This window comes from Hippopotamus amphibius, chromosome 8 (genome assembly GCF_030028045.1).
Source record: "Hippopotamus amphibius kiboko isolate mHipAmp2 chromosome 8, mHipAmp2.hap2, whole genome shotgun sequence".
Classification (NCBI taxonomy): Eukaryota; Metazoa; Chordata; class Mammalia; order Artiodactyla; family Hippopotamidae; genus Hippopotamus; species Hippopotamus amphibius.
Window position 1 is genome coordinate 94,268,680 of NC_080193.1, and position 14,746 is coordinate 94,283,425.

Sequence of the window (14,746 nt, forward strand, 5' to 3'; positions counted from 1 at the left end):
TGGGCTCTCTGTTCTGTACCATTGATCTATATGTCTGTTTTTGTGCCAGGACAACATTGTTTTGATGACTGTGGCTTTGTAGTATAGTCTGAAGTACAGGGATCATGATACCCTCAGCTTTGTTCTTTATTCTCAAGATTGCTTTGTCTTTTCAGGATCTTTGGTGGTTTCATATTAATTTCAGGATTATTTGTTCTAGTTCTGTGAAAAATGTCATGGTTATTTTGACAGGGATTACATTAAATCTGTAGATTACTTTGTGTAGTATGGACATTTTAACAATTCTTCCAATACATGAACATCTTTCTATTTCTTAGTATCATCTTCAACTTTCTTCATCAGTGTCTTAGTGTTTTCAAATTATATGTCTTTCCCTCCATGGTTAAATTTGCTTCCAGATATTTTTTTCTCTTTTTGATGTATTTTTAAATGCGATTGTTTCCTTGCTTTCTCTTTATGACAATTCTTTATTAGTGTATAGAAAACCAACCAATTTCTGTATATTAATCTTGTATCCTGAAACTTTACTTATTTAATTTATTAGTTCTAATAGATTTTTGACGTAGACTTTAGGGTTCTCTATATAAAATGGCATGTCATCTGCAAATAGTGACAGTTTTACTTCTTCTCTTCTAATTTGGATGCCTTTTATTTCTTTTTCTTCTCTGATTGCTGTGACTAGGACTTCTAATAGTGCATTAGATAGGAGTGGCAAGAGAGAACATCTTTGTCTTGTTCATGATTTTGGAGAAAAAGCTTTCAGCTTTTCACTGTTAGTCATGGGTTTGTCATAAATGGCTTTTATTATACTGATATATGTCTCCTCCATGTCAACATTATTGAGAGTTTTTAATCATGAATGCATATTGAATTTTATCAAATGCTTTTCCTGTGTCTGTTAAGATTACCACCTTATTTTCTTTCTTCTTTTTTTTTTGTTAATGTGGCGTATTGCATTGATTGAGTTGCAGTATTGAACTGTCCTTGACTCCCTGCAATAAATCCCACTTGATCAAAGTGTATGATCCTTTTTATACATTGTTGAATTTGGTTTGTTAATATATTGTTGGGAATATTTTAATCTGTATTCATTAGAGATATTTACCTGTGATTTTCTTTTTTTTTTTTTTTAGTATCTTTACTTGGTTTTTATATCAGGGTAATGCTGAGCACATGGAAGGAGTTTGAAAGTATTTCTATATCTTCTATTTTTCAAAAAGTTTGGGAAGAATAGGTATTAACTCTTCTTTAAATGTTTGGTAGAATTCCCCCTATGAAGGCTTTGGGTCCTGAACTTATCTTTATTGGAAGTTTTTTGATTACTGATTCAATCTCATTGCTAGTGATCATTCTGTTCAGACTTTCTATTTCTTCCTGATTTAGTCTTGGAAGATTGTATATTTCTAGGAATTTATTATATTCTTCTAGGTTGTCCAATTTGCTGTCTTTTAATTGTTCATAGGAATCTCATATCATTCTTCATACTTCTATGATGTTGATCTTTGTGTCTTTCATTTCTGATTTATTAAGTGAGCTCTATCTATTTTTTCTTTGTAAGTCTGGCCAAAGTCTTATCACTTTTGTTTATTTTTACCAATAACCAGCTCTTAATTTTACTGATATTTTCTATATGTTTTTTTTAATTCCTGTTTCATTTATTTCTGCTCTGATCTTTATCATGTACTTCCTTATACTAAATTTGGGCTTTGTTCTTTTCCTAGTTACTTTAGATATAAGTTAGATTGTTAATTTGAGATAATTCATGTTTCTTAAGGTAGATCTGCATTGCTATAAACTTTCCTCTTAGAATTGTTTTTGTTGTGTTCCATAAATGTTGAAAAGTTGTGTTTCCATTTTCATTTGTCTCAATATATTTTTTTTATTTCCTCTTTGATGTCTTTATTGACCCACTGGTTGTTTAGTAGTATGTTGTTTAGGCTTCATGTGTTTGTGGTTTTTTCATTATTTTTTCCTGTAAATTTTTTCTAGTTTCATACAGTTGTGGTCAGAAAAAAATGCTTGATATGATTTCAATCTTAAATTTAAAGAGGCTTGCTTAGTTACCTAACATGTAATCTGTGCTGGAGAATGCTCCACGTTCAGCTGAAAGTACGCTTACTTTGCTCTTTTGGGGTGGAATGTTCTGTATATACCTATTAAGTTTATATGCTCTAATGTTTCAATTAAGACCAATGTTTTCTTATTGATTTTATGTCTGTAATCTATCCATTGATGTAGGTTATCCCTACTATTACTTTATTGCTATCAATATCTCTCTTTATGTATGTTAATATTTGCTTTATGTATTTAGATGTTCCTGTGTTGTGTGTGTAAATATTTACAAGTGTTATACCTCTTGTTAGACTGAGCCCTTTATCATTATGTAATTCCTTTCTTTGTCTCTTGGTACAGTCTTTGTTTTAAATTGTATTTTGTCTAATATAAATATTCCTATTCTAGCTTTCTTTTTGTTTTCATTTGCATAGGATGTCTTTTTTCCATCTGTTCAGTTTTAGTTTTTGTGTATGTATATTTAGCTCTGAAGTGAATTTTTTATAGGCAGCATATGTATGGGTACTGTTTTTGGTTTTTTTTTGGGCGGGGGTGGTTGTTTGTTACTTTTGTTCTTTTATCCATTCAGCCACCCTATGTGTTTTGATTGGGAGATTTAGTCTATTTAATTTTCTGATTGTTTTCATAGTTTTACTCTGCTCCTTTCTTCTTCTCTTGTCCTATTCCCTTGTGATATCCTGAGTTTTTTTTAGTGCTATATTTGCATTTCTTTTAATTAATTTTTTGTGTATCTGTTGTAGGATTTTGGTTTTAGTTTGCCTTGATGTGCATGTGCAGTCCCTTCAAGGCTAGAGTCTCAGTTTTCTATAGCCCCCCCACTCTTTCAGATGTAAGCTCTGCTGGTTTTTAAAGCCAGATGTTATGGTGTCTTGTCTTCCCAGTGAAGGTCTCCCAGGCTGGGGAGCCTTATGTGGGACTCAGATCCCTTGCTCCTCAGGGGAAAACTTAATGGTTATGATGTCCCTCTACTTGTGTGTGGCCACCTTAAGGGTGAGAGCTCTGATCAGACTACGTCTCTGCCCCTCCTGCCCATCTCAATGTGTCCTTTTCTTTATATCCTTAGTTGTAGAAAATCTGTTCTGCTAGCCTTCATGTTGTTTTGAGAGATAATTGTGTATATAGTTGTGGTTTTGGTGTGTGCATGGAAGGAGGTGAACTCAGGATCCTCCTACTCCACCGTCTTGATTCAGAAACACTAAATCTCAATACTATGTTTTAAATAATTATAAAAGAGTATTAAAATGTCAATTTGGAATTTAATTTTAAAAATATAATCCAACCTGTATAAACAAATGGGAAAAATGTTTTTAAATTTGAGATGATAGCAATTTAACAGTACAAATTTCTTTTTTGAAATATACACTTAAAATTGAGATTTGTGTATGATTATGTAAATGGATTTACTAAAGCTCCCACTGTAATTTGTACAGCCTAGTTCTAGTGTAAAACGTCTATGACAAACAGTATAGCTGTGATATGGTCAGGATATGAAGGACTAGTTGAGAATGTAAACCTGAAGGGGGACTATTAAGAACCTTCTGGCCAGCTAGGAAAGATATAGAGGACAAAGAAAAAGATGATTGCTTTGAGAGAGGTGAGATAAATAATTATCTTTTCAGTGGAACTATGGAATTCACTGCAAGGAAGTCATCAGTTGAAAGCTAGCTAGGTGGCCAGTGATGAATGAATAGCCTGTAGATTTCTTAGAAAGTAGGGATTGTAGCAGTAGTAGCACATAAGAGGCTGGCTGGTAATAACTGAGAGCTCGCAGTTTTGCTGGGAAGAACTGGATTAGATTCTCTGTCTCTTGAGTGTTATTTCATACTGTGTAAAATGAGCATGAATTTAAATCTACCTCAGTCAGGTACATGACATTTTGCATTACTCTATTTTCCCAAATCTAATTAGATCAGACTTTAAGTTTCTGCTTACCAGTATGGCCTAATCATTGGATTTTTTAGGAAAGTGGGACAACTGAAAGCAAGATTCCAAAGCCAAATGTACTATAATGTTTGGAGGTTTCACATGTGAGTGAGATATTTGACAGTCAATTTCTGTCTCTGCATGCAGCAGGGATGTGTAATGGTTGCTATATGCTTACTAATTTTTTCATGGTAAATTCCTTAATATTTTATCATAGTTAAGAAATTCCCACACTTGCTGTAAGGGCAGGAACAGAAATTAATTGCCTAGGGAAACTTAACAGAAAGCCTTACTGATGGAGACACTACAATTTGCTACTATTATCTGTCACTGTCAGAGAGCACATAAATTCTATAGTTATCACCGGTGAGGGGGCTTTTCTCCCAACCCCCCACTGCCGTAGTCCTCTGCTCCCCACTATTCTCTGTGATACTACAGATTTATTTAATTTCAAGTCTACTGATCATAAGTTATCACTATTGTATTTGTGGATATCTTGACTGATGGGATATGTTAGTATTATTGGGTTGGCCAAAAGGTCTGTTCATTTTTTTCCATAAGATGGCTTTAGTAGCATTTAGTTGTCTTGAACTTCATTTGAAATAATTTTGTTAGACTGTATGTGATAGCTGTCATATCAGCGTACATTACAAAAAAGAGTTATCAAAATTGGTGAATTTTTGTGTATCCATTTTAATATTGAAGATCAAAGAAAAAAAGCAATATTTTTGACATATTATGCTTTATTATTTCAAGAAAGGTAAAAACACAACAGAAATGCAAAACAAACAAAAAAAAGATTTGTGCAGTGTATGGAGAAGTTACTGTGACTGACTGAACATGTCAAAAGTGGGTTGTGAAGTTTCGTGCTACAGATTCCTCACTGGAAGATGCTCCATGGTCAGGTAGACCACTTGAAGTTGATAGCGATCAAATCGAGACATTAATTGAGAACAGTCAACATTATACCACATGAAAGATAACCGACATACTCAAAATATCCAAATCAAGCAATGAAAATTATTTGTACTAGCTTGGTTATGTTAATTGTTTTGATATTTGGGTTCCACATAAGTTAAACAAAAAAAACCTTCTCGACCGTTTTTCTACATGAGATTGTCTACTTAAACATAATGAAAATGTTCCATTTTTAAAACAAAGTGTGGCATGTGATGAAAAGTGGATACTGTACAGTAATGTGAAACAGAAGAGATTGTGGGCCAAGCAAAATGAGCCACTACCAAGCACACCATGGCTGGTCTTCATCCAAAGTGTGTGATGTTGTGTATATGGTGGGATTGGAAGGGAGTCCTGTAGTGTGAGCTCCTTCTGGAAAACCAAATGATTAATTCCAACAAGTACTGCTCCCAGTTAGACCAACTGAAAGTGTCCAGAATTAGTCAACAGAGAATGCGTAATCTTCCATCAGGATAACGCAAGACCACATGCTTCTTTGATGACCAGGCAAAAACTGTTACATCTTGGCTGGGGAGTTCTGATTCCTGCCTTGTAGTCACGAGACATTGCACCTTCAGATTTCCATTTAGTTTGGTATTTACAAAATTCTCTTAATGGAAAATATTTCTATTTCCTGCAAGACTGTAAAAGCTACCTGGAACAGTTCTTTATTCAAAAAGATATAAAGCTTTGGGAAGTTGGAATTATGAAGTTACCTGAAAAGTGACAGAAGGTGGTGGAACAAAAGGGTCACTATATTGTTCAATAAAGTTCTTGGTGAAAATGAAAAATTTGTCTTTTATTTTTACTTAAAGACTGAAGGCACTTTTTGGCCATCTCAGTACTTGAGTGTGATTATCGAATTGGGTATGAGTGCATAAGACACTGGAGAAGAAGTTAAGAATTCAGAACTATTTTGACTTGCTACAGAAAGTCTTATAAAATATAAATAGGTATATTTTCAAAAGTGCTTATATTAACATAAAATAACAAGGATTTGATGTATAATTTGAGTAGGAAAAAATCTAGAAAACAGTGTTTTACACAGTTAGCCAAGAATGTATTGTTGATTTTAATATGTGTAAAATTGTCCCTATACACTGATTAAATATTCAGAGATTGTGAGGTACTGCAATCACTTGAATCTTAAGGTAGATGAAGGAATATTTAAGGAGCAATTCACTACTCCCACTAAGTACCAAATTAGAGAAAATCAACTATAATTAAAGAATAAGGGAATTGTTTCAAATACAATAAAAAAACGAACAGTGGTTATAAGAGTTGTGAAATGCAATAGAGATTTAGAAATAATAAAGACTGATTTTTCTGGAATGATCTGAAGGTAAATGGAAAGCCCAGTGAAGCAGTACAATCTTTTCTAATCTTTGGTTGAACGGCACCCACTGAAAATCCTCGGAAGTTTTAAACTGCAGATTACACATTTGTTTTCTTAAAATATTATGTGGGGAAAATAGTTATAAATTTCTGTCCTTCAGAACAAACCATGCATTTTGTTCTAGGTTTATTGCTAATGTGGTATGAGAAGTTAGTCAAATTTCTTTCGTTTTTTCCATTTATTTTGATCAAATGCCATGGGCATCAAATTTTCCCTTGGATTAGAAGAGTTTTGAAGCATTTAAGGATTTAATGATTGTCAGTAGTATTCACTCCTTGAACAAATGTGGAAGCATACATTGACAATGGAAATCAATTGGCTTTGGTCAGCAGAAGCTTACACCACAAAGAGAGAGATGTCTGTAGGTGGGTATTCAGTCTTCGATTGACAAAATAGGTAGTTTCCTGGTACTAAACACACTGAGCCAGAACCAGAGCCAGGGTTTTCTCTTTTCTGATGCATTCTGATGATTTCTACTTACCACTGTGGCCCTTGGGTACAAGTCATGATTGTGTTGTTCAAAGAATGTCTTTTTATTATCAGAACATTCATAAAATCATTTTTGATGGAAAGCAATATCTAAAAAGACCTTCAGCATTGCATTCTCCTTTTCAATTCAGCAGTCATTATTGAATATCTATTCAGTGCCAGGGTCTGTACTAAAGGCTGTAACGTACATAGAAACAATATAAAGAACCAATTCTGTAATTTAGGAATAAATTGCAAGTTGAAGAGGCAAGGTATAAACATAATGAGGGTCACGTATCAAAGAGGTTAAAAGCAATGGTTCTTATGTTATAATTATTTTTGTGTTCAACTCTGATTGTCCACAGATAGTTCATCTGCCTTGGCTGTTAACAGAGGTAACAGTATTTGTAACAGTTAGCATTTGCTGAATTCTTACAGATATTTCTCTTATATCTTCTAATCATTATAACACCTTTATAAGAGAGGTATTGCTATTTATTTTTTAAAGATAAAGAAACCGAGGCTCAGAGAGGATAAGCAACAAGACGACAAAGCTAGAAAGCATAGCCCAGCTTTGCCTGGCAGTTGAGCCCACATTTCTTACTGTTATACTTTCCACAGATAAGTCTCTATGGTTAAAAGTAGGTTTTATTTTTATAAAAAGTTTTGAGACAGTTAAAAGGCTTATGCTGCTCACATTCTTTCTAATGGCTGAAAGGAGAGGAACAATGGATAACTAACATAATTATGTGACCTTATCAGACATTGTAAGCTTAATTGACCCTTAGATATCTCTTGACTTTTTTCCCAGATTGCTTAGTGACCTGCCAACTCGTAACCATGTTACTGATTCTTTTTCAGCATTAAACAATCCTACTATTACTAAGTCACTTCTTGTGATTTTATTTGCAATCAGTATGCCTTGTAGCTCATGTTATTGGCAGCGGAATTTATTGAGATGTTTCAAGATATTTGTTCACAAAAAGGTTTTAAGAGTACCTATAAGAATGTGACTATGAATTCCAGAAACAAGAAAAGTTGAGGACAAGATCAAGGCATATTTGTGGCTTTTAAATATAAGAATTTTATATTCATCTCCTATAATTCTTTAAAAATTCTTTGGTTGAATGAGCCCCTCCAGATAGAAAAGATTAGAGCAATAAATCTTGGGTTGAAGGATTTGCTATAATATTTTTTCTCCTAATGTTTACATTATTTGCTGCGTAGGGGGAGGGGGTATGTGGGATGAGTGCATAGGATCTTCACTGTCATTATTATCAGATAATTCATCAGGAGTGAATTATGTATCACCTACTCATGGGTGGCTTTGTTCAAAATGGGTTGAACATATGCTTTCTCAACATTAACACATCATGATGCCCAGAGTTCCCACAGCACAAGGATTATTTGTTAAGATGATGTTTAAGTTACATGTATTATTTTGCACAACCAGAGGGTAATGAATAAGCAGAATGTATAATGAAAGAGACTCATTTTAGACACAAGCATCTCAATTAAAACAGTAAATCCCTCCAGTCCCGGAATCTGGACAAGGGAGTAGGTGTTGCTATTAACCTGACCTTTTATGAAAATAACAAAAATGTTTCTAAGAATAATTGAATGCACACTCTGGAATGAGGAGTACATACATTTTACAACACAATGAATTTGAATATATATACATTAAATATTATGTGAAAACAAAGATGCTCTTAGTTATATTTTACTTTCTCCTATAGCTAAGGGCACTTGAAGCTTCCTCTTCCTTGATTAGTTGATCTGTCTTTGTATGTTCACCGTTGTTCTTGGCTTATATCTTTAATAGTTTTTATACTAGAGCCTTCATTATTTGCAGGTTATCTGTAGCCTCTGCTAATATGTGGTCCAAAAGCCATGCCAAGTGGTACATCTTTATCAATTAATAGCTAGAAAGAGTTTGTCCCTCTAATAAACACTGCAGAATTGCTGCTGACATTGTGTCTTTGCTCATAAACTTCTTCTTTTTCCTGAATGTGCTTCACCTGGGTTTACTCTGATAACCCCATCAATGTGACCTTCTATCCTGTGGTAACCCAATAGATTTGTACTGTTTTTGTTAAAAAGAGCCAATTCCTAGGTGAAATTAGAGCTAATGGTGAGTTTGTTTGGAAGAATGATGGATATTATAACATGTTTTAGGCAAAGGATTGATACTATATCTTCTGTCCCAACATTTATTGTAGTGCCATTATTGTAACCTAGAGCACTTGATAATTATTATCTACAAGCTAAAAAATAAATTATGCAAACAATGCATGCCACTGCTGATCTTTAACCCCTCTTTCCCATTCCCCTAAGCATTCATCTCTTCAATCCAAAATGCTCAGTGTCTCAGGAATTCCCATTGTGTCTCAGAGTTCCCAATTGGATGCCAGACATGAGTAGTTTCATGTGTCCCTTGCTTCTTTGTCACCACCTTTGCTCTATTAGCATTCTGCTCCTCATAGTGGTAGCATGTTTATCCTTAAGAATGGTGGAATATGACCCAGCAATCCCACTACTGGGCATATACCCAGAGAAAACTGTAATCCAAAAAGAAACATGCACCTCAGTGTTCATTGCAGCACTATTTACAATAGCCAGGACATGGAAGCAACCTAAATGCCCATCAACAGATGAATGGATAAAGAAGCTGTGGCACATATATACAATGGAATATTACTCAGCCATAAAAAGGAATGAAATGGAGTTATTTGTAGTGAGGTGGATGGACCTAGAGACTCTCATACAGAGCGAAGTAAGCCAGAAAGACCAAAACAAATACCATATACTAACTCATATATATTGGAATCTAAAATAATGGTACTGATGAACCCAGTGATAGGGCACGAATAAAGATGCAGATGCAGAGAACAGACTTGAGGACACGGGGTGGGGGTGGTGAAGGGGAAGCTGGGACAAAGTGAGAGAGTAGCATTGACATATGTACACTGCCAAATGTAAAATAGATAGCTAGTGGGAAGCTGCTGCATAACACAGGGAAATCAACTCGATGATGGGTGATGACTTAGAGGGCTGGGATAGGAAGGATGGGAGGGAGTCGCTGGAGGGTGGGGATGTGGGAATATATGTATAAATACAGCTGTTTCACTTTGTTGTACAGCAAAAACTGGCACAACAGTGTAAAGCAATTATATTCTAATCAAGAGCTTAAAAAAAGCAACAAACAAACAAAAAAGAATGGTGGACTTGGGGAAAGAATATAAATGGAGGCTTACATATTGTGTGGCTTATTATTTATTATAAATCAAGCAAATGTTATTCAATAAGTTCTGTCCTTCCATTTTGATGGATATATCTTTGTAACAACCCGGAAACCCAAGTGAAATGTAAGAATTTGGGGACTCCTCAGGAATCTGGCGGCGTAGGGAGAGATGGCCTCCAGCTTACAGCCCCTTCTTCACCTGGTTCTATCCAGTATTGTGGGAGGTCTTGCACACAAGTGAATGGACACTGTAGCCTACACATCCAGGATCCATACATTCTCCCCTTAAATGTGCACCTGGACCACCCATCTTTCTTAAGTGTATGCACATTGGTGGCACAGTCTGTGGTCTGGGGGACAGAATGGAACTGGGCAAGATGATATTACAGGCCCTGAATAAACACTCGGGGAGGTGGCTTTTGGGGAATGGAATTCTGGGTTCACAGGGGTTTGGAGCATGATCTGTCTAGAAGAGGGCATTGCAGGCTGCAGGTGGGTACTCCTCTGGACTCTGTAGACTGCCTAATGGCGAAGGTATGGCCAGTGAAGAGCCAGAGTGTTTAGGAAACATTTGGTGGTTTCTTACTAAGTCCTGGCACTGTTCTGGTCCCCTGGGAAACATAAGTGAACAAATTAAAATGTTTGCCCTTATAATGCTTATATTCTGGGAAAGAGAGAGAAAGACTCTAGACATTAAGTGTAGCAAATATATAAATATATAAACTATATAGTATGTTAGAGGATGAGAAGAACTGTAGAAACAGTAAAAATTAGAGCAAGGAAAGATGGGAGGGTTGTCATGTTAAACAGATCACTCAGGATTGGCCTCAACTGAGGAAAAACCTGAAGGTAGTGAGGAAATCAGCCAAGAAGATAACAAGAGGAAGAGAAGCTCAGGCCCTTAACAGTACAGTAAGCACCCTGAGATAGGACCACGCTCAGCATGTTGAAAGAACAACAAAAAGACCAGCAAATCTGGAAAGCTTGAACAAGTTGAAGGGTTAAAAAGAAAAGTCAGGAAAAGAATGATGATCACATCATACAGTATAGTACCATGCAGTAGAAATACGAGAGCCATAAAAATGTAATTTAAAATTTTCAAGTGGCAACAATGAAAAGTACAAAAAAACAGGTAAAAATCAACTTTAATGATGCATCTAAATATAAATCAATTTATCTAAAATGTTTTCATTTCAACATGTAATCTTTGAAATCCAAAGTGTGTTACACTGACCGCACATCTCAATTCATACTAGCTACATTTCAGTTGTTCAGTAGCCACGTATGACTAGTGGTTGCTCTACTGGACAACACAGATATAGGTTGTGACACATCACTGAAAGAACTTAGACTATTACTCTGAGTGATTTGCGAGGTGTTTCAGTTTTAAGAATTGAAGTGTCATGATTTGATGTATGTTTTAAAAAAGATCAGGGCTAGCCTTAACTGAGAATACACCATAAGGGACAAGAGTAGAAACAGGGAGACCTGTTGCAGCATCCTTGATGAAGAATGACGGTGGTTCAGAGGAATACCAGTGGATGCCATAGGTGGCTGAATTGCTACTCCTTTTAGAGGCAGAGCGAATAGGATGGATTTCATTTGCTGTGTGAAAGGGAAGTCAAGAATGACCGCCAGACTTTGGCCTGAATAACAGGAAGGTTGTATTGACATCAACTGAGATGACGAAGGCTGTTGGAAGGATGGGGGAAGAAAGATAGGTGTTCAGTCTTGCGTAGATGCATCTGAGAAGTTTGTGAGGCATCCAAGTGAAGATGCAGAGTAGGCAGTTGGACACGAGTCTGGAGTTTAGGAGAGAGTTTAGAAGTAAAATTTTGGAGATCATCAACCTTAAAGTAGGGTAAGACAAGGGGGTAAGAGTAGTTGGAGAAAAAGAGAGGACCAAGGACTGAACATTGGGACATCTGATTAGGAGATCTAAAACAGCATGAAATTGACATTAAATAATATCAAATATTTTAGCATTTTTGAATTATATTTAATTTTAAAAAATTAACACATATTTATTACTGTCATTATGTGCATTTACTAGAAACTATAGGTTTAGATGAAGCCTAAAGCCTTTTTTGTGACTTTTTTTGCTTTAAAATGTCTCACAGACCTTCAGGTAATTAACTTATAGACAATTACAGTTAAACAATAGACAGTCAAAATAAAAATAGTGGCTGTAATCAAATTAGAAGCCATAATCAGTATCTAATGCATGTTGTGTGTGTGTGTGTGTGTATATATATAATATATATTATATATATATTCACCAGAGATACATGTCTATTGTTCTTTGATAACTAGAATTAAACACTAATATAGCAGCTTAAAATCTGTCCCACAGTCTACAAACTAATGCAGCTTTGTTTTATTTGTGATAAGCTTATGTATTTTTTTAAATATAAAGTTTGATTGATGGTTATGTGTTCTTACCTCATTTTAGTCTGTCAGAGAATGAGATCTTTATTCCTTTAATTAGATTCAGATCTCAGATATGAAGAATGCTTCATTCCATAAAATTTATTATTTTTACTATAAGCACATTTATGACTTAAAAAAATACAACTTATTCTTCAAATGAGATTCTAACCCTTGTGATCTTGTGTGTCAAGGCAATTATTTATATGATGTGGAAATTAATGTATTCAATTAAAAGCTGAAAATTAGAATTAAATAACTCATTTTTATCTAAATGAGTACATAAACATATTCACAGACAGTTTTTAGTTGTTTAACACAGGCAATTGTTTGTGTCTTTTCAGTCTATACGAGAAGTCACAGGCTACGTGTTGGTGGCTCTTAATCAGTTTCGCTATCTGCCTCTGGAGAATTTACGCATTATTCGTGGGACAAAACTTTATGAGGATCGATATGCCTTGGCAATATTTTTAAACTACAGAAAAGATGGAAACTTTGGACTTCAAGAACTTGGATTGAAGAATTTGACTGGTAAGGAAAATATTCAAAATAGTAAATATACTCTTATTATCAATGTAATGTAATAGACACACGTGTGTGTATGATTTCTGTAGTGTGTACTACATTGAGGAACATTATAAAACATTGAAATATATACTATTTATTCATTTTATGAGAAGTGATGCCCTACAATGCCCTTGTTTTATATACAGATATTGTAAGTGCAGTCTGAAGGATAGCATATGACTGTATCTCAGCTGAACAGAAGTGTACTCTAAGGAAATGCTCAGTGACTGAAAACTGAGATATGAAGCAGGTTTAAGAATGCTATGTTTGGTGGTCTCAGGTGAGCAGTGGACCATATCATCAAATCTCTGAAATAACACCCTTACTCTCACTTTCGTTAGAGCTCAGTAAATACAAAAACCATTATATCTAGTTCTACTAATCTAGTTTTTTGTACAATTTCTTACTTTTGGAAAACATATCTAATGTATTAATCCAGTTTTTATTTCTCTTATTGAGTAAGTCACTAAATGCCATCAGTAATTATTTCTCAGAATGCTTTAATATCATCATTCACTTTCCCCCCCTAAGATTGGAAGCAGGTAATGGCTAACAACCTAAAATTATCATCTTGCTACAAAAACACTTTGCAGAAATTTGTTTTGTAAGCTGGCCCTTGCAATCCCATTGATGTCTTTTCAATTCATATAATTCAGAGTTTTCATAAAGGCTATATGGTGGGAGGCTTTTGGTACAAGGATTCTAATCATGAATTTTACCATGCGTGCCTGTAACCAAAATGTGCAAATTGTATCACAGTGGGAGAAAGGAGTTTGAACTATTAACTTAATCTAAATTAATATGATCTATATATTTTGCATCAAAATATCTATTGATTTTTGTGTGTTTGAGTCCACACAGTGGTGATGTTTCTTGATATTAGAATCTGAAATATTTTAGAAGTATTTCCTTAAAATATTAAGAAACAAGTAATGTTAATATTGTCGTTATTAAAATTATATTATTTGTTTATTTACAGTGGACATAAAATATATAATTTTAAGTTAGAATTAGCTTCATAGTTATCCAGATGTACTAAAATTTGAATATTTTGGACTGAGAAAGGAGTGCTGATTATGTTAGATATTTTGGACATGATTGCTATAGAATTGATGACATAATGGTAAATGCAAATTGCTCAGATTCCTTCATCAACATTTTTACCTTTTTTTCTTTCAAAGGTAGTTTTCTTACTGAAGAGCAGGATATTTGACTAAATTGCTACTGGCATGGAAATGATGATAGGAGGAAGAATTTTGGGAATTGAACAGATAGAGAATAATTGAAGGATTGAAATTAGGAGTCTAAAAATAACATGATCCAGTTAAAACTTGCATAGGAAGCATTGTGTTTTCTTCATGATTTTCCACTGATTATAGAAAGAAAAATTGAATAAGTTTATTTTCAAATTTTTATAATACTTCAATTATGTTATTATTCCACAATATATGCTATTTGAAGAATCTTTTCACACAGAAAATTAGGCTTTAGAGAGTTCTTATTTATTTCCACATTTAACATCAATACTATTAAGATATTAAAAAGGAGTTATTTAGTCAAATTATGGTACATTTAAACATACCTTGTCTATTGAGTGATGTCTTACTTATGATTGTGACAGTTGTTTAACTTGTTTCATGTCAAAATATAACACTATTTTAAAAATATTATTATTCCCTAAACTGCCAAAA

The 14,746-nt window shown here is 34.4% G+C and overlaps 1 protein-coding gene across 1 annotated transcript in view; it reads left to right on the forward strand.

Moving 5' to 3' along the window:
• Positions 1–14,746, forward strand: part of ERBB4 (erb-b2 receptor tyrosine kinase 4) — a 1,095,516-nt gene that overhangs the window by 578,041 nt on the left and 502,729 nt on the right. Inside the window, exon 3 of the mRNA XM_057744756.1 lies at positions 12,833–13,019. Coding sequence (XP_057600739.1) covers positions 12,833–13,019 — 187 coding nt within the window. The remainder of the gene's footprint in view (positions 1–12,832; positions 13,020–14,746) is intronic.